This window comes from Pongo abelii, chromosome 11, assembly GCF_028885655.2.
Source record: "Pongo abelii isolate AG06213 chromosome 11, NHGRI_mPonAbe1-v2.0_pri, whole genome shotgun sequence".
NCBI lineage: Eukaryota > Metazoa > Chordata > Mammalia > Primates > Hominidae > Pongo > Pongo abelii.
The window spans coordinates 81,096,648-81,116,806 of NC_071996.2; the positions used below are offsets into that span (position 1 = coordinate 81,096,648).

General features: G+C 40.5%; 2 protein-coding genes across 5 annotated transcripts in view; one reads left to right on the top strand and one right to left on the bottom strand.

The window, feature by feature from the left end:
- Nucleotides 1-1,659: 1,659 nt before the first annotated feature.
- FKBP7 (FKBP prolyl isomerase 7) lies at nt 1,660-17,872 on the bottom strand. Of its 3 annotated transcripts, none has more exon segments than NM_001131314.1 (4): nt 1,660-3,910; nt 7,664-7,797; nt 15,061-15,212; nt 16,282-16,562. In NM_001131314.1, coding segments are annotated over 4 exon segments (669 nt in total). In that variant the 5' UTR covers nt 16,503-16,562; the 3' UTR covers nt 1,660-3,748.
- Nucleotides 17,873-18,014: 142 nt separating this feature from the next.
- Nucleotides 18,015-20,159, top strand: part of PLEKHA3 (pleckstrin homology domain containing A3) — a 31,030-nt gene continuing 28,885 nt past the window's right edge. For both annotated transcript variants that reach the window (XM_002812634.5, XM_054549557.1), the window contains exon 1: nt 18,015-18,929. In XM_002812634.5, coding sequence (XP_002812680.1) covers nt 18,890-18,929 — 40 coding nt within the window. In that variant the 5' untranslated portion in view covers nt 18,015-18,889. The remainder of the gene's footprint in view (nt 18,930-20,159) is intronic.

The window sequence follows — 20,159 nt, forward strand, 5'->3', positions numbered from 1 at the left end:
AATGAGAAAAATGTGTTAATAATTTAATGCAATCCTAAATGTTTAATTGCAGTATCAAATTAAAAGCACACTGAACTCAACATGGGGTTTTGTGTATACAGTTAACAAGGTGACTGATAGTAGTAATGGGCTGCCATTCTATGATGTGGATATGCTCACGAGTTTTGTCTTCATAAAACACAGTATGGTCATTGTGAAGTCAAGACAGATAAGACAAATCTGTTTCTTTGAAAATGTTTAAAACATTTAACATATTCAATTCTGAAAGATCTTTTTAATCTACTCTGTTGAGAAATCTGAATTTTTCATACACAAACAACCTAAATTACTATTTACCTTTATTAAAATAATTATAAAATGAATAAAATGTTAAAATTCTGGAACTCAAGGCAACCCCCTTTGGGTCCCTCCTTGAATGGGAGCTCTGTTTTCACTCTATTTCACGCTCTTAAATCTTGCAACTGCACTCTTCTGGTCCATGTTTGTTAAGGCTCGAGCTGAGCTTTTGCTCGCCATCCACCGCTGCTATTTGCTGCCATGGCAGACCTGCCGCTGACTCCCATCCCTCCGAATCTGGCAGGGTGTCCGCTGTGCTCCTGATCCAGTGAGGCGCCCATTGCCGCTCCTGATCGGGCTAAAGGCTTGCCATTGTTCCTGCACGGCTAAGTGCCTGGGTTCACCCTAATCGAGCTGAACACTAGTCACTGGGTTCCACAGTTCTTTTCTGTGACCCATGACTTCTAATAGAGCTATAACACTCAGTGCATGGCTCAAGATTCCATTCCTTGGAATCCGTGAGGCCAAGAACCCCAGGTCAGAGAACATGGGGCTTGCCACCATCTTGGAAGTGGCCTGCTGCCATTTTGGAAGTGGCCCACCACCTTCTTGGGAGCTCTGGGAGCAAGGACCCCCGGTAACATTTTGGCAACCACGAAGGGACCTCCAGGGCGAATTGAAACTGTAAAACTACAAATGGTTCTTCAAATGGAGCCTCAGATGCAGTCCATGACTAAGATCCACCGCAGACCCCTGGACCGGTCTGCTAGCCCATGCTCTGATGTTAATGACATTGAAGGCACCCCTCCCAAGGAAATCTCAACTGCAAAACCCCTCATACGCCCCAATTCAGCAGGAAGCAGTTAGAGTGGTCATTGACCAACCTCCCCAACAGCACTTGGGTTTTCCTGTTGAGAGTGGAGACTGAGAGACAGGACTAGCTGGATTTCCTAGGCCGACTAAGAATCCCTAAGCCTAGCTGGGAAGGTGACTACATCCACCTTTAAACATGGGGCTTGCAACTTAGCTAGCACCCAACCAATCAGAGAGCTCACTAAAATGCTAATTAGGCAAAAACAGGAGGTAAAGAAATAGCCAATCATCTATTGCCTGAGAGCACAGCGAGAGGGACAAGGATCAGGATATAAACCCAGGCATTCGAGCCAGCAACGGCAACCCCCTTTGGGTTCCCTCCTTGTATGGGAGCTCTGTTTTCACTCTATTTCACTCTATTAAATCTTGCAACTGCAAAAAAAAAAAAAAAAAAAAAAAAAAAAAAAATTCTAGAACTCAAAAGGTAGTCATGGCACTCAATGCCACATATATGCATATGAAGGCATAAGGCAATCATGCAGATATGAAATACTTGTACACTGTATTGTACATAGAATGATTATAAATTTATTTTTAATTATGTAAATACAAGTTTTAGAATGAATCATCTCCCTATTCATGTGGCATTATCTGTCATTTTTTAAAAACAAGTTTAAAAGCACTTTGTATGATAATGGGACAAAAAAATTAGAATTACAAAGTTTATAGGATGACTTCTTAATATGGATACAGAAAATTGAGACAGGTTCCAAACCAAAATAAAGAATATTGAGTTACTTAGTTTACTTCAATGGAGCAGGTTTTTCTGAGGGAAGGCAATGAAAGAGTAAATGATTAAGCACGTGAAAAAGTGTTGGAAAATTGAGCATAGAAATGAAGAAATATTGGGAGGAAGGAAAAGATAGAACAGATTCTTGTTTTATGAGGTGTCACATTATGTGCTAGCCATAGGTATTATTTACTAATCTCATGGTTGTGTTACCCCTATGTATACTTCTGTTTTTGTACATACTCATCTGAAAGCCCTCTATTTTTAAATAGAATTTTTGATAGTGTAAAGAAGTTAAAGGATGAACAATGGTTTGGAAAGAGCAAGTTTCAGAAGGTAGAAAAAACTTTACTTGTTTGGAACTCAGTTATTTTGAACAGAGCTATTTACTGTCTGACCATACTTTCCTATATATGCAGTGTAGTAGTCCATTTTCACACTGCTATAAAGAACTGCCCCAGACTGGGTAATTTGTAAAGGAAAGAGGTTAAATTGACTCACGGTTCCCCATGGCTGGGGAGGCCTCAGGAAGCTTACAATCATGGTGGAAGGCGGGGAAGCAAGGACCTTCTTCACAAGGTGGCAGGTGGGAGAATGAATGCAAGAGGAACTACCAAACACTTATAAAACCATCAGATTGCATGAGAACAGCACGGGGAAAACCACCCCCATGATTCAGTTACCTCCACCTGGTCTCTCCATTGACATGTGGGGATTATGGAAATTATGGGGATTATAATTTCAAGATGAGATTTGGGTGTGGACACAAAGCCTAACCATACCATGCAGTATGCAAAATCTATGTTCTGATAGACATGTGCCCTTTCTTTGGCACCAATGTGATCTTCTACAGCATCTCTTACATACTATTCTCAAGTCATACGATATCATAACTTGACCATGACACAAAATTGCCATGGCACTGTATATCCTCCTTTGTTTGGCACATTTATCAAAATTTGACAGCATCCCAATTTGTAATGATCATTCATCATTAGTGACAAGAATGATGGGAAATGAGGTGACATAAGGAAAGAGATAACTAGAGAAAGGGAACGAAAACTAAGAAATTTCATGGCATCAATTTAAAACTATCAAGACAAAAGCTTGGGGTGGCAGACATCTTATAAAGGTTTACAAGAGGGAAGAGGAGTTGCACATTTACAATAATCTCTGAAGGAATACAAAAGCCAGGCAGTACAGTCTTTATGCTTGCTATAAGAGGCAAAAAGTCTTTGGTTTGGTCAAATATCTTTAAACATTCCCCACTGGAAAATACCCAAGGCTAGAAGCTTACACCAAAAAGTATAGAGACTGTGTTGCATTCTTTGTGGAACAGAGATATACAACTATCTTCCTGCACATATACCAAAAGAAGACTCTCCAGTTCTAGGATTTTTATATCCTCTCCATAATGTTATAAAATGTATAAACAAGTGAAATGCTAATTCCTGGGTCCTTACTGGATATTTTAAAAATATGAGGCACTTTAACCTTTAAACTGTAAAAAAACTGGATATTAACATGCTGGTAAGGTTAAAGTTGGGAAAAGCTTGCAGTTTTTGACATACTATACATGTCCTCCTACCTCCTGAAAGGGGAAAAAAATGCCCACTGGGACCCAGAGGTCTGTTTCATGGTGCTACAATTCTTGTTTACAGAATAAAGCAATAAGAAACACAATCATACCGTTCCTACAAGTTAAGTTTGCAAAACAGCCTCACATTTATTATACCAAAATCAATGTATTGGGGAGATCAAAATATCTTCTCACAGGGGAAAAATAGAAAATACAACTTGGAGAAAAGTGACTTTGTTTTATACATAAAGTACAGTAAATAGCTAAAAAAAAGTAGAAATACAAATATGCTATAGTTCATCGTGTTGGTATACATTGTATTCCTTGGGAGAAATGAAGCCATCACCATCATGGTCATTCTTCTTAAAAATATCTTCTAAAACTGCATCCTGATATGACTTGTCACGTGGCTTCTCATCTTTTTCAAATTCCCTTTGCAAGTAGAGGTTTATCTGGAAGGCCAAAATAACATTCCTTTAATTAAAAGGTATCACAGTAAATTTCCAGTAACTTTGAGGAATATTTATAATAATGAAACTCATGTGCAAGATTATTTATAGTAAATGATACAACAGTATGAAAAGCTATTTGAGGTTTTATTTTTCTTACTCTTTGAAGCAATGTTTTGGAGAGAAACAGGTCTTCAAATTAGTTTTCCCTAAGATGATAGATGGTTAGTGGTACATACTCAAAGATTAATATTTAAACTGAATTTTGTTGAAACTAAATGCTTTCTAATAATCCATGCTGTTCATATTATCAAAGGAAAATCACGCATGACTGCCATTAGTGAAAGAAACCCAACTGGCATTTCTATAATCTCTAAAACTAATGAATATGTTGTATAATCAATAAAACACAACCATGGGGTTTGAAATAAAATTTAGTATTTTAAGTTTTTCTATGCTTCTATAGCTCTCCTCCAAATCTACATAACTTTAATAATCTCTTTAATAATGTCAAATAAAGAAAGGAATCCTGAAGTATTCACTAATTATATAAAATTTCTATATGCAAACACACATTAAAAGTATTATCCAATATAGTAGCCACTAGCCACATGTGACTAATGAGCACTTGAAACATGGCTAGATCAAAATGAGATATGTTACTATAAATATAAAATATATAACAGATTTTGAAGACTTCAAAAAGTTATCTCATTGATAACTTTTACATCGATCTCATATTGAAATGGCAATATTATAGATATATTGAGTGAAGATATAACATTAAAATTAATTTCACCTATATCTTTTTACTTTTTAAGATGTGACTATAAAAATTTTAAAATTATATGCGTAACAATTATATTTCCATTGGAAAGCACTAATCCTTATAATAACTAAAGAAAGCAATGCACAATCATCTGGAGTTAATGTTCAGTAAGGCTGGCATTATAGAGGCAAGAGTATTTTTGAAAGCTAGAGTTTGAGAGGTTTTTAGCAATACATATCCCAGGGTCAACCCATTGCAAGTTGACTTTATTTTAGAGCAATCAGTGGACCTTAATGAAGGATACATCAACTGTTCTTAAATGGGACTTTGGTCCTACATGAGGGACACACATTTTTTTCTTCCAGCCAAAGCTTAGCAATCCTATGTAGGGGTAAACAATTTTTAATAGCTTCAAATATTTCTCAGTTTCTAAGTAAGTCAATTTATTTTTACATAACCAATATTGCTGATGCTTAAACTCGACTCCTTTTCCAGTACACTATATATAGTACAGAGGTACAAAAAGACAGTGGGTAAGAACATGACCTTAATTTTGCTAGTAATGGGTTCCACACTATTTCCACTTTTTAATTTAATAAAATACTGTATTTCCCCCATCCTTCCCATCTTTATTAATATTAAAGAAATAGTTTTTCTTTTTCTTTTTTAAATGTTCCTTCCTGTACACTGATGAAATAGTTTACTTAATCTTTCTGACAATGAATAAAGTTTTTTGTTTGTTTGTTTTTGTTTTTGTTTTTTTTAGTTCATGTTTCTAATTCAGGCTTTGCCTTGGATTTGCTGTGTGGTCTTCTGCAAATTAAACTCTCTGAACCTCAGTTTTGTTTTCTGTAAAAGGAGATAAGTATCTATATTGTAGGATTGATGTGAGGATTAGAATAATGATAATGGCCATCAATAAAAGACAGCTATTGTTATTCAAGTTAGTGAAAATCACTCTCATCCATCTGGCGATAAAGCAGCTGATACCACATAGACATCTGGGAAAATTGTAGCTAAGTAGATTACTATTTTGGATTTTATCTATTTTTATTTTCCAGAAAAGAACTTAAGATCATCTAATGTCTTACTGAGGAGTATTCATACTGCAGAACGTGGCTCTTGGTGTGCCTGTGATAATGAGTGGTCTGTGTGCATAGGCTGAGCTCTTGGGTACTATACGAATTCATCTGCAGCTGCTATTCACTCTAAAAAAGGGTGATAAGGAGTCAATAGAGAAGTGATAAGGAGTCAATAGAGAAGTACACTTTGGGAACCATTTGCCACCCTGGTAACTGCCCTTCTTCTTAAGAACAGGACATGTTCCCTTCTCCTTCTTCCACTGTTGGCCAATCAAGATGCTTGAAGGGAAAGTCATTACTAATATCCTGGTGTAAGAAGTTGGAACTGGGTGGGGAAAGGATTGGAGAGGGAGATGAAAAAGAAACAGAAAAAGACTTATTTTTATTACTTGAAATCAACCTAGTTAGCTTTTACTACTCACTTATGTGGTAGAGTTATGCATTTTTAAATGTCTCCTAACTAGTTAAGAGGGGAGACAGCTGGTTTACTAATTTTAAGCAAGAGTATCATCAGTGGGACTAAGTAAGACATTAGACTTCAATAAATAGTATTATACTTGAAACATTCATGATCTTCTCTGAAAGAAGCAGTCTAGGCCCAAAGTTAAAAATATAGTAGTGGGCCGGGCATGGTGGTTCACACCTGTAATCCCAGCACTTTGGGAGGCTGAAGAAGGAGAATCACTTGAAGCCAGGAGTTCAAGACTAGCCTGGGTAATGTAGTGAGACTCCATCTCTAAAAAATAAAAAAAAAAAAATAGCTGGGTATGGTGGCATGCTGCGGGGATTGCTTGAGCCCAGGGGTTTAAGAGTGCAGTAAGCTATGATCACTTCACTGCACCTTGGCGTGGGCAACAGAGCAAGACCCTGTCTCTAAGAAAAATTTAAAAAATTAAAATGTAAAAACAGTCATGAAGCCAGATTGCCCAGGTTTTGCCCCTTACTACTGTGTGATTTTTGGCTAGTTAACCTGATTATTATTTTCCCCATCTAAAAGCGGAGATGATGACCATAGTGTCTGCCCCATAAACTGTCATGAAGATTACATAAGTTCACATAGTTACGTGCTTATAAATAGTACCTGGTACTAAAAGTATAAAATAAATGTTATCTATTATTATCTTTTTTTTTTTTTTTTTTGAGACAAGGTCTCAGTCTATCTTCCAGGCTGGAGTGCAGTGGCTCAATCATAGCACACTGCAATCCCAACCTCCTGAGCTCAAGCGATCCTCCTACCTCAGCCTCCTGAGTAGCTGGGACCACAGGTATGCACCACCATGCCTGGCTAATTTATTAAATCTTGTGCAGAGACGGGGGTCTCCCTATGTTGCCCAGGCTGGTCTTGAACTCCTGGGCTCAAGCAATCCTCCCACCTCGGCCTCTCAAAGTGTTGAGATTATAGGCATGAGCCACATGCCCAGCCCAATTATCATTATTATTACAAAATCTTTATTGCAAGACTGAGATACAGAAGCTAGCTGGCTGAACTTCTGGCTCCTGTTTACCAACTTTCTAGCCCACTCAATTCAGACCCTTGCTAGCTCTTTTCATCATCCTATGAGGCGTGAATTATTTGCCCTGTTGCAAATTCTTACAGTGCTGCCTGAAAAAGAGATATGCTAGTGTAATCTAGAAACTGGAAGAGCACTGTAGAGACAAATAATTCGGGATTTTAATGACTCTCTTGCAGGGAGAAAGGCAATTGAACGGGATGACTCACAAGGTTTATACTGAAAAAGCTTAGAGCTTTTTCTAAGCGCTTAGATTATTTTTTAGTGACCAGCTCTATAAAAGCAGTGATCAGAGCCCATGCTAGCTAGACCTAAAAAGTAATAGTTGTAACACAGATGTATTTAAACTGTGATAAAAAAATTAGACTATACACATGAAATTGGTTTAAATTACCTCGGCTTTAGAGAGTTGCCTGTCATTGTCCATGTCTATCTGTTTAAATGTCTCAGTGCTCCGTGGTCCTTTGGTCACAGCATAAAGTTCAATCTCAAAAATCAATGTAGCATCAGGTGGAATCTTGCCTTCTGCTAAGGGTATAAATTTTAACAGTTTAACTTATGTAAAGATATAGTTCAAATATCTATTCATGAACAGCCATAACCATATTATATTATTTCATGTTGATAAGAATTGCTATCTGAATACTCACAATTTTTAATTTTTTCTCATCTTTTATAACTTTTTTTGGCTTTTCAATAGTTTTCTTTTTTGTTTTTTTTTCTCTTTTTTTAATAAATACTTTTTTAGGAATATTTTTTCCATATGTTTCCAAACCAAGTCAATTCAAAGGACCTATGGGACCACTATTTCTTGATTAATTTAAGTAAAAATCATAAACTTTTTATTAATACATGGATATGACCCTCCATATCTGTGGGTTCTGCATCTGTGGTTTCAACCAATCTCAGCTTGAAAATATTCATACAAAAAAAGGATAGTTGTGTCTGTAATAAACATGTACAGACTTTTTTCTTGTCATTATTCCCTAACCAATACAATATAACAATCTTTTACATAACATTTACATTGTATTAGATATTGTAAGTAATCTACAGATAATTTAAAGTACACCAGAAGATGTCCAGAGGTTATGTGCAAATGTGATGCCATTTTATATTAGGGGCTTGAGCTTCTGTGGATTTTGGAATCCATGAGAAGGTCTTGGAACCAATCTCTAACAGGTACTGAGAGACAACTGTACTCTCCTATCATCAATACAGAAGAGAGGTGGCACAGAGAAGAAATGCATGGTCAGAAAAATTTCAAAGCATAGATGAGTAATCTTTTAGAAAGTGATTTTGTGTAGTTATTTGGAAGCATAAATAAAACATAAGTATTAATATATTTGTCTTTCAAATTTTTTATAGACATTAAAAAATAAGTGCAATAGAAAAATCCAGTAACAGGCTGGGCACAGTGGCTCACACGTGTAATTCCAGCACTCTGGGAGACCGAGACAGGAGGATCACTCGAGCCCAGGAGTTTGAGACCAAACTGGGCAACATAGTGAGACCCTGTCTCTATTAAAAAAAAAACAATTAAAATAAAAATTCAGTAACAATTTTACAAAGAAATTGTATACATTTTTAAGCATTAAGTTGAATACCTCTTTTCATTTTTATTTTTTTTTTTGAGACGGCATCTCACTCTGTTTCCCAGGCTGGAGTGCAGTGGTGCAATCTCCGCTTACTGCAGCCTCTGCCTCTTGGGTTCAAGCCATTCTCCTACCTCAGCCTCCTGAGTACCTGGGATTACAGGTGCACACCAGGCATTGTATTATTAGTAGAGGCGGGGTTTCGCCATGTTGGCCAGGCTAGTCTTGAACTCCTGACCTCAGGTGATCCGCTTGCCTTGGCCTCCCTAAGTGCTAGGATTACAGATGTGAGCCACTGTGCCTGGCCAGAATTGCTCTCTTTAATTAAGTTAACCTATTAGCTGATGTCACAGATTTTTTTTTTTCTTTAGACAAGAATCTTCCTCTGTCACCCAGGCTAGAGTGCAATGGTGCGATCTCGGCTCACTGTAACCTCTGCCTCCCAGGTTCAAGCAATTCTCCTGCCTCAGCCTCCTGAGTAGCTGGGATTACAGGCGCCTGCCACTAATCCTGGCTAATTTTTTATACTTTATTTAATAGAGATGAGGTTTCACCATGTTGGCCAGGCTGGTCTCAAACTCCTGACCTCAAAGGATCCACCCACCTTGGCCTCCCAAAGTGCTGGGATTACAGGTGTGAGTCACTGTGCCAGGCCATGATGTCACAGGTGATTTTAATAAGTGATGGGCTATTTCAGATAAATATGTCATAAAAATGACCTGCAGAAATGACTTGCTAAGGGGCAGCGGGTAGCTTGTGTCATCAGTATATTGCCAGTGTCCTACACAGTGCCTGATCTACTACAGGCAGTCCAATATTTGCCGAATGAATGACCCATATCATTTATTTTTAAAATGTTTGTCCTTGGAAGGAAACAGCAATTTCTTTAATACAAAAGTGAGGCATTCTAGCTAAAGTCTTTATATAGTCTGAAGAGAAAAGAGTCTGTGAGTTATAGCCAAAAGGAGTAGCAGATTAGTAGTTTTCAAAGAGAAAACATAGAAAGATCTACCCATGCATCATATGACTAACATAAAAGTCCTAACTTAATGCATCACATATAACCTGACTTTAGAGTAGAAGAGCTAGAGATTGAGTCAATGATCGTTTTATAAAACTCATTCCTATTTTTTCCAATTATAATCTCCTTATGACAGAAAAACAATTACTTCTGACAATAATTCAAGGCAAATTCAAAACACAAATTCAAATTTCTTTTTTTCTTTTTCTTTTTTTTTTTTTTTGAGACAGAATCTGCTCTGTTGCCCAGGCTGTAGTGCAGTGTGGCGATCTTGGCTCACTGCAACCTCCACCTCCCGAGTTCAAGTGATTCTCGTTTCTCAGCCTCCCAAGTAGCTGGGATTACAGGCACACGCCACCACACCCAGCTATTTTTTGTATTTTTTAGTAGATACGGGGTTTCACTATGTTGGCCAGGCTGGTCTTGAACTCCTGGCCTCAGGTGATCCACCCACCTCAGCCTCCCAAAGTGCTAGGATTACAGCTATATGCCACTGCGCCCAGCCCAAAACATGAATTTCTTAAGAAAAAATATCATAGGTACATGTGCAGTTTTTGAACAATTTTGCTATAAACAGAAAATATTGGCCAGGTGCAGTGGCTTATACCACTTTTTTTTTTTTAGACAAGAATCTTCCTCTGTCACCCAGGCTAGAGTGCAATGGCACGATCTCGGCTCACTGTAACCTCTGTCTCCCAGGTTCAAGCAATTCTCATTTGGCTTATACCACTGTGCCTGGCCAGGAGTGCGAGACCAGCCTGGCTGGCCAGGAGTTTGAGACCAGCCTGGCCAACGTGGTGAAACCCCGTCTCTACTAAAATGACAAAAATTAGCCAGGCATGGTGGCATGTGCCTGTAATCCCAGCTCCTCGGAGGCTGAGGCAGGAGAACAGCTTGAACTCGGGAGGCGGAGGCTGCAGTGAGCCAAGATCAATCACACCACTGCACTCCAGTCTGGGCGACAGAGTAAGACTCCATCTGAACAAAAAAAAGGATATATTGCCAATTACCTCTTTTTCTTGTTTTTTTTTTAAAAAAACACTAAAGTATAAAAAAGAGGAAAATATGCATTTGCTACGGAATTACTTATATTTAGAGAAGCAGATCAAAGAAGTAGGAGTTAAGGTAAAGAATATATATATACTGCATATATTGTTATTTAAGCACTAACAAGTCACATGCATTTCAAGACATGCAGGGTTGTTCTGTGACATGAGACAAGGATATTTTGCAGAAGAAAGACTTCTTCAAGTACTACCTAAAATAAAGTTATAGCTAATGTTAGGTCTTAATAACAACTTACTTTTAAATGCTTATTTAATCAAGAGGTTGTTTGTTAAACAGTTACTTAAGGTCTACACTGCAACTTTTAAAATAATGTAATCCAAGGTATTGTAATGCAGGCAAGGTCGGTATTAACTGTGGTCCAATTAACACGCTTTTTTTGGGCCTCAGTTTCCTTACCTGTAAAATGAGGGTGCTGGTGGTATTACTAGTGAGATTAATCACTTTAATGTTTGTCAGAGATACCTCCAATTGAATATGAATTTGTTTCATGTCAAACTTCTATATCTCTGCAGCAAGTTTCTGACTTATTAAGAGCTTAGGCAGCCTGGGCAGTCATTCACATCTAAGCATAAATTAGTTTATGAAAAGGATAAGCTAAGTGGTCCTTTGCCTGATGGTGGTGAACCCTGGATGAGCACCTAATGATGACAGATGTGTGTGCTCTAAGCAGATAGGAGAGTGGGTGCTCTAGTGGTAGGCAGAATATGGAGGCATCTGAAGACACAACACAAGACAGAAAGGAAAACTTTGAAAATGAGAAAAAGACTGAAAGGCAAACTCTGCCTCCAACATTTTGCCTAGAAGTGGCCTCAACTTTTGACAACATTTTTAGCACAAGTATTGCATTTGACTTATTTTCAATTTTCTTTCTCTTTCTCCTAGGTTCCTATACAAATAAAAATAGGATATATAAATTATGGTATCATGGGAGCTGTTCCGATGGGATCGAATTATTGGCAAAAAGCATTAAAAATAAAGCTGAAGTTATCTGGAAATTGTCTCTTTAGGAGTTTTAAGCCTGACTGGGTCTGACTCGAAGCACTGACACCCTCCCCCCCCACCCGCCAATCCAATGTGGGGCACTGATGCCCCGATTTTGCTGGAAAGAACTCTTAATGACTAAGACAACTGCCTCAAAGAAGGCATGCCACTTCCATGAAATATTTGGAAGCAATGCCAATATCTCATTGTGGAAAATTAATCTTTACTATTTCAAACAGGTGGAGATAGCAGTGGCTCTAAATAGGGTAAGGAGGCAAAGATTCTTTCTGTATAGCCTTCAAGCAGCAACACGGAGCAAGAACCTAACTAAGGATGCAAGGTGCAGCCTGTCAGGCTGCCCATCCTCCTGCCTGCTTTAAAAATTTTCTTCTCTGTTCTGCTACACTCAATTTTTGTAATTTAAAATTTTAATTTTGGAAAAATTAATACATGCCCTATGAAACTTTCAAATGGTACAAAATGTTAGAGTGAAAAGAAATCTTCTCATCCTTGACCCTGAGGCCTCCTTCCCAGGAACACTTAATGTCATCAGATGACTGCATATTCTTCCAGATGTATTCTGTGTAGATACATGCATATGTGAAACTCCTCCTCTCAAATGCAAGCTCATAGAGGATCCGGAGTAGTGTCTACTTTGGTCACTGCTTTATGCCCAGTGCCTAGAACAAAGCCTGGCACTGATGCTCAATATACATCCCAAAAGTGGAATATAGTCTAGTCCACTTTTTGTTGAGCCAGAGTCTTGCTGTATTGCCCAGGTTGGAGTGCAGTGGCACAATCACAGCTCACCACAGCCTCGACTTCCCAGGCTCAAGGGATCCTCCCATCTCAGTCCCCTGAGTAGTTGAGAACACAGGCGGATACCGCCACGCCTGGCTAACTTTTTAATTTTCTGTAGAGATTGGATCTCCCTACATTGCCCAGGCTGCTTTCAGACTCCTGGGCTCAAGTGATCCTCCCACCTTAGCCTCTCAAAGTGCTGGAATTATAGGCATGAAGCCACCATGCCCGGCCTCCACTTTATTTTTAACATATTAATAAGTATAGCTCTACTTCATTCTTTTTACTGGTTACACAGTAATTAATTGTATACATATACTATAATTTATTTAACTAATTTCCTATTGATGGATAGGCAGGTGGTTTCCAACCTTTTGCTACCCTCCCACCCAAAAATGCCTGCAGTGAATGTTCTTTTACATATATATACCTTTGTGCACATTCCTGGAAATGGAATTATTGGATAAGAAGGCAGGTGCATTTTCACTTTTTTTTTTTGAGATGGAGTCTCGCTCTGTTGCCCAGGCTGGAGTGCAGTGGCGCAATCTTGGCTCACTGCAACTTCTGCCTCCCGGGCTCAAGCGATTCTCCTGCCTCAGCCTCCCAAGTAGCTGGGATTACAGGCACACTCTACCACACCCAGCTAATTTTTGTATTTTTAGTGGAGATGGGGTTTCACCATATTGGCCAGACTGGTCTCGAACTCCTGACCTGAAGTGATCTGCCCACCTCAGCCTCCCAAAGTGCTGGAATTACAGGCATGAGCCACCACACCTGGGCCTGCATTTTCACTTTTGATAACAATTGTTAGAGAAGCTGAATGATTTCCATTCCCAGCAATAATGCTGGTTTTTCCATGCTTTTGCCAAATTGTTTTGTCTTTGCTAATCTGATGAATGAAATATGATGTCTCATTTTTAATTTATCTTTTATTATGAATAAAATTAAGTATTCTCATAGACCTAAAGGCCATTTGTAGTTTTTTGTTAGTGGGTGCTTATTTATGAATTTGGCCCATTTCTAGGGATATGTCATTTTCATTATTGGTTAGCAAGTCTTCATACATGTTACAAACATTTTTCCCATTTATTTGCTTTACCTAGGTTTTCAGATCTTTCTGCTCTAGGGTTTTTAAAATGGCAAGATATTGAAAGAATAAGATCATTTCTTGCACATTTGAAGGCTTGTCCTGTATTAGGGTAATAATGACTGACAGCTTACTATATCTCAGATGTTCCTTTTACAATGTGCCCGTCCTGTCCTTTTACTCTAAACCCACATGTCCAGTTTCTGAGTTTTATGAATTTAACTTTGGTACTGCTTACCAAAGATCTGCGTTATAAATATTCATGTAATAATAACATATGCTGAAAACAAATAAAAATGCTTAAGGTAGAGCTTATAGAATATATATAATCATCATCAGTATTGCCACAATGTAGAAGAAAGAACTCTGGCCAGAGATCTGTATTCAAACAATGTCATATTATCCTTATCAGCAAAAAGAGGGGACTGGACTGAACTAGATAGAGCTTAAGGTCGTTGGGCTCTACTGTTCTCTTTATTTCATCTATCATTTTTTATTTCACTTTTTTTGTTTTTAATTGTGGTAAAATACACATAACATAAAATTTACCATCATAACAATTTTCAAGTGTGTTGTTCAGTAAAGTACGCTTACACTGCCATGCAACCAATCTCCAGAACTCTTCATCTGGCAAAACTGAAACTCTATACCCATTGGTCAACAATTCCCCTTTTCCCTCTCACTTCAGCCTCTGGCAATCACCCTTCTACTTTGTCTCTATTAATTTGACTACTCCAGGTACCTCATATAAGTGGAATTATACAGTATTTGTCTTTTTGTGACTGGTTTATTTCATTTAGCATAATGTCCTCAAGGCTGATACATGTTGGTACATGTCTCCGAATTTTCTTCGTTTTTAAGGCTGAATAATATTCCACTTCGTGGTTTTTTTTTTTGTTTTTTTTTTTTTTGTAGAGCAGGGTCTTGCTGTTGCTCAGGCTGGTCCTGGCCTCAAGTGATCCTACCACCTTGGCCTCCCAAAGTGTTGGGATTACAGGCATGAGCCACTGTGCCTGGCTTCCATATATGCATATATTAATTTTGTTTATCCATTTCTCTATGTATGGACATGTGGCTTGCTTCCTTTTCTTGTCTATTGTACATGGCTGCTATGAGCATGGCTGTACAAATATTTCTTTGAGACTGTGCTTTCAATTCTTTCAGACCTATATACCCAGAAATCTATTAATCATTTTTTAAATATAACTAAAACAAGAAATTAAAATTAAACATCTTACCATAGCCTTCCTTTCCATATGCAAATGAAGGGGGTATAACTACTTTTCGCTTTTCTCCAGGGCACATATCCGTCATAGCAATGTCTAAGCCTTTTATGACTTGCCCAACACCAAGAACAAACCATTTGGGGTGGCCTTCATTTTGTGTCCGGCTATAATAAAAAACAACACTTAAGTAAACTGATTTCAAGAAATCAAACTTGAAAATACAGCTGGGCATTTAAACTTGGAGTCCTCGCTAACCATTATTCCCATATAATCACTCTTTCTAAAACCCTTAATGGGGTGTTTGACTCAAACTTCCCTATAATCACCAGAAAGAAGTATGATTTGCCCAAAGCTAATCATTAAGAGCCATCTCATTTTTTAAAATTGTTATCTTTACAAAAACTATTCAACAGTTAACTTTTTAATGGGTCTCCAGCCCCTAACTAGGTGCATGGCTTGTACAAAGAACTCATTTAACTCCCCTGGGTTTGTTGTAAAAAATGATGGGGCAGGTTTAGCCTCAAAAAGTCATTTTAATAGTAATTTAAAATGGTATATTTTCTTATTAAATTCTAATGATATAATTTATTAAATTCTTATTAAATTCTAATATTAAATTATAAAATTGTATAAATTCTTATTTCTCTATTTTATTCTAAATGGATGGAACTGTCTTTCCCAGTCCTATCTTCACAGGGTGAAGAAAAGATTCTCCCTCTGAGTAATAAGCCATCAATTAAATCAGAGTAGGCACCAGGTGGAATGAGGAAGCAGGGCCCACCAGAAGTCACCAGGAAAGTAATTGTTTTTCTTGATAGAAAGTGGCCACAACCTATAAAAATCGTGCTTCTGAAGGCCAGAATTAAATCTCTTTATTCCATGTATTCCTCCGTAAAGACTCAATACTTCTGGCAAGGGAAAAATGTGAACATCCTTATAGGTAGAACCTTGATTTAATTCTGGAGGTCCCAAGGGTAATGGTGGTGGTTGGTGTGTGTGTGGATGTATCGTACTTTTGATAATTTATTGAAGCAACATTTTCAATACTTTAAATAGAAATATTGTTTATTAGAGAAACACTGCCATATAATGTGATTTTTTTAATGAATAAAGGGCTCAACTTTTACTGTGAAAAAAAAAAACCCAACCAACCAACCAACGAGGCTTCCGCTTGGTGGAGGCAGGCAAGATTTTGTGCAACTGGACGCACCGGCAGCTCGCAGTATTTCTTACCTGCAGTAGAATTTCGAGCCGTCTTTAGCCAGGTAGCCGTCATAATGGGCATTTAGTAGGTCTCCCTTCTTGCTTGTCTTAGAGCAGTTTTCTGGACGATGCAAAACTTCTATTTTCACTTCTTCGGTCCTCTCCTCTTTCTTTTGTCTCTGAGCAGTAAAAAGGCCCCACAGATAAAAGAAAACAATGAATCTGAATAAGAAATGCATGGTTTTTGGCATCGGCTCCAGCAGAACACTGCTCTCCCTCCCGCGTGTCACTCGCGCCCCGTGGATGTCCCCGCGGCCGAGTTCCGACGCGTGGCAGGCGTTGTCCTGCGTCACAAAGGACCGGGTCGGGGCCATAGACGCGGCCCCGCCCTCTCATGGCCCCAACCCCTCCGCCTCCCGCAGCGGGCTCTGCGCGGTTAACGCTGTTTCTAGCCCCTCGGGCTGGCTGTCCTCAGCCTCTAAGATCGCACCGCACACTCGCTCCGCTTCTTCTCGCTAAACCCGCATATTTTACAGCCGGTTTCCTCAGGGTTCGGTGACAGCATTCGCATTTTCTAAAATGAAACTGGCATAAGACGAAATAAACAGCCTGGAATGTCGTAGAGTCAGGGAATATGGTTGTCATTTCTGGAAGCAAAAGGCTTCTAAGACCCCTAGGGAAAGAGCAGATAGATACTGGGGGGAGGGAGAGTCATGCTGGAAAAGGAGCGTAAAAAATAGGCTGGCAGTGGCTTTCTGGGTGCTTCTGGGGTGTCCTTGAAGCGCATTCTCAGGTCGGAGTCTTGCATTCAGAGGTTCCAGGCTGAGTCGCAAAACCTGAAGGCCAGCCCGACGCAACAAAACTGCGGTACCGCAACTCCTCTGCCTGGCTGCAGGCGTTTCTGAGAGCCGACCTACACGATTCAGCGTCCTCCGCTGGCTTGCATTTCTTTCCCCCGCCACTCGGGGCCGCCCTTGATTCGAGGGCCTCTGGTAGTGCGGGGAATGTTCTTTTGACTTTTTTATACCAATCCCATGGGATACGTAATTTTCCACATAAGAAAACTTGAGTATTGGGCATGTTGTCCCAATCTCACAGCTAATACGCAGCAGGGATTTGGTCACATCTGTGTGACAACACCCCCTCACCACCAATTTTAGTATGAAAACCTTTAAAATACACAGAAAAGTTGAATTTTACAGTAAACTCTCCTACACCCACCACCTAGATCCTGTCATTGAACTATATTATATTTATTACATATCCATTCATCACTCTATCCATCCATCAATTCGCCTTGTTTCCAGGTGACTACCCAAAGACTACCCAAACCAGAAAACCAGCAAAGGCCTTCTGCATTCGCCTGGATTAAGTTCTGGGAGTAGAGGTGCTATTCCACCTCCGTGATGCGAAGAAAAGCCGCAGCACTGAGCCTGATTGTTGTGCTTTGCTTAAAGTTTGCAAAATTCCATAAACCTGAAAATTACTGTCGATTATGCAAGATGACGATTGCATCCAAGCAGGAGTTTCAAAAATCATAAAAGCTAGGGGGAAGTCCCCATTTCTAGAATAAAATTCCGAAGTCGAGTTCCATGTTTTATATTCTAAATAAAATTGTGGCTATCCAAGGTTATCGGCGTGATGACAGTTCCTTGGGGGCCCTCGCCATTCCTTGTCAGAGGACCCCGTCTGCTGCACATTGCCTTCCTAGGAGATAATTTCAGACCCCTTGAATATGAGGAAAATACGAAGCAAACAAATAGGAAGGCTTTTATTTATGTATTTTTGAAGACAAAACAGGATTTTATGTAAAATAAAAACAGGATTTCATGAAAAAACAGGATATTATGTATTTTTGAAGAAAAAACAGGAAAACCCGAGAGAACTAAGTGCAGACGGGATGAGTGTCCGGGCAGCTCCTCCTTGGGTAGGCACCGGGGCTGCGCGCGCAGCGGAGCTCGAAGGCCTCGGCCCCCGCCCCCGGGGGCGGTCAGCCTGGGCCTTGGCGGCCAAGGAGACTTGGGAGCCTCGGGACTGTTGGCCACCGGCCCGTGGGAGGAGTAAAGGCGGCCCTGGCTGGCAGGCCGAGGGTGTGACGCGCCGGCCCGCCCTCCTCGCGCAGCCTCCGGCTAGGCGGCGAGGCCGCAGGCCGCGCCCGCTCCTTCAGCCCCGCCGCCGGGGAGGGGTTTCCCGGGACGATCCGGCCCCTTTCATCCAGGAAGTGAAATCGACGTCGGGGTCAATGAAAACAAACGGGGAGCCCAGGGGGAAGGAAGGCAGGCGAGAAAGAGGCAGAGCCGGGGCGCCGGAGGGAGCAGCCGGGCCGCGGAAGCGCGAGCAGGAGGCCGGTCGCGGTCGCATTTTTGCCGTTGTTGCGGCCGCCGCCGCCGAGGCTTACCCGGGGATGTCTGGGCCCGCGCCTCGCGGCCCCCAAGCTCCACGCTGCGCCCGCTGTCCCGGCCTCTAAGGGCCGCCACGTCCCTGCGGCGCGCGCAGGCAGAAAGCGGCTTCGTGCCGGCGGCGGGCGCCGGCGGAGGGGGCCCGGGCGGGCCGGGAGGGGCTGCCTCAGGCCCCGCGCCTACCCCATCACCGCGGCCGGCGCCGGGCCGGGAGGATGCGCGGTGTGGGGCTCTGAAGCATGGAGGGGGTTTTGTACAAGTGGACCAACTATCTCACAGGTATGGGGGCTCGTGTGATGAGGGATGAGGGGAGAGGCGGGGGGCTTGGAGGAGCTTAGGCAGGAGGCTGCTGAGAAGGCGGGTCGGGGCTCCTCTTCCTCCGTCTGGCCTCCGCGGACCCTCAGAGCGAATTCGCTCTACTCGATTCCAGGGCTAGTTGAGTCCTTCTGGCCTCTTCAGGGGAGGGTTTGAGGCTGCGCACCTTCTAGAGGTTGGGAAGTGCACCTGCCACTTCTTTGCTAGTGTAATAATACTAATCCTTGCCTCCTGTAGCCTCTGGAACAATTCTCAGTCACCCTACATGTGTTGTTGCGATCTCCGTCCTTATTCACACTTAGTATTCATACTTTAAGAGCATTTTGTTAATAACTGACTTGTCCGAGTATTGGACTGGAATGGACCCTTTAATTGTTTCAACTACAAGATTTAATTTTAAGAACTCTTTTTTGTATTTCTTTTAATTTCCTTAACATTTTATTTAAAGTTGTCTTGTTGAGGTTGTTCAAGCTTAGCGAGCATGATTTTGGAAGCTGTCGCCAGATAATATTCTCTTAGGGATTGTCAATGAAGTATCCTTACGTTGGGGAATTCTGTTAACTGTGAGAAATAGTGGAAGAAAGTGCCAATACACAGAAGGGGAACAGGCAAGTCACTTTCACCCGTGAAGTGAGTTGGAAGGAAGAACTTTTGAGAAATGAGAGACCAGCAGGAAAGGGCCCCTTTCCATGACAGGCAGCCTATAGGCTTATTTAAAAGCTCCTTAAATTTGAGTTGTAGTCCAATCTCTGCCATCAACCAACAATGAAGGCAAGTCAGTTATTCTTTCAGGACCTCAGTCTGATAAGGCCAGGGTGATTAGCTATTTTGCCCCGGACATGCCTTCCAACTCCAGAATTCCATGACCTCACTAAGTGAGAAGATGGTTTTAACATAAATTTGAACAGTAAACAGATTTTTTTGGGGGGTCTAGCATAATAGGCAAATCATGACTTGCTGCCCACTTCTTCGCTCTGCCAAAAGTATCACATCCCTCAGTAATTGTGTGGTACTCTCGACTTGTGTCCACCTGATCTTGTGCAAAATGTGCACATAAACTTTTTAAGGCATAAGCACTGAGCTACAGTTATACCTGCTTTTTGATTTATTAGAATGCTAAAGCCAGATTTATAGCAGCAAATGCTTTTAACATTTATGATACACAGATGTTTTATTTTGTTCAAACTAAAAAGT

Bases quoted from the DNA above. Each gene is read 5' to 3' on its own strand.
- FKBP7 (XM_009237868.2), bottom strand. From the start codon at position 16,625: ATGGCCCCGACCCGGTCCTTTGTGACGCAGGACAACGCCTGCCACGCG. The intron at 15,213-16,281 runs GTAAGAAATACT...TTTTTATTATAG, and splicing joins GGCTCGAAATTCTACTGCAG to CCGGACACAAAATGAAGGCC. The intron at 3,911-7,663 runs GTAATTTAAACC...TTGGCCTTCCAG, and splicing joins GGCAACTCTCTAAAGCCGAG to ATAAACCTCTACTTGCAAAG.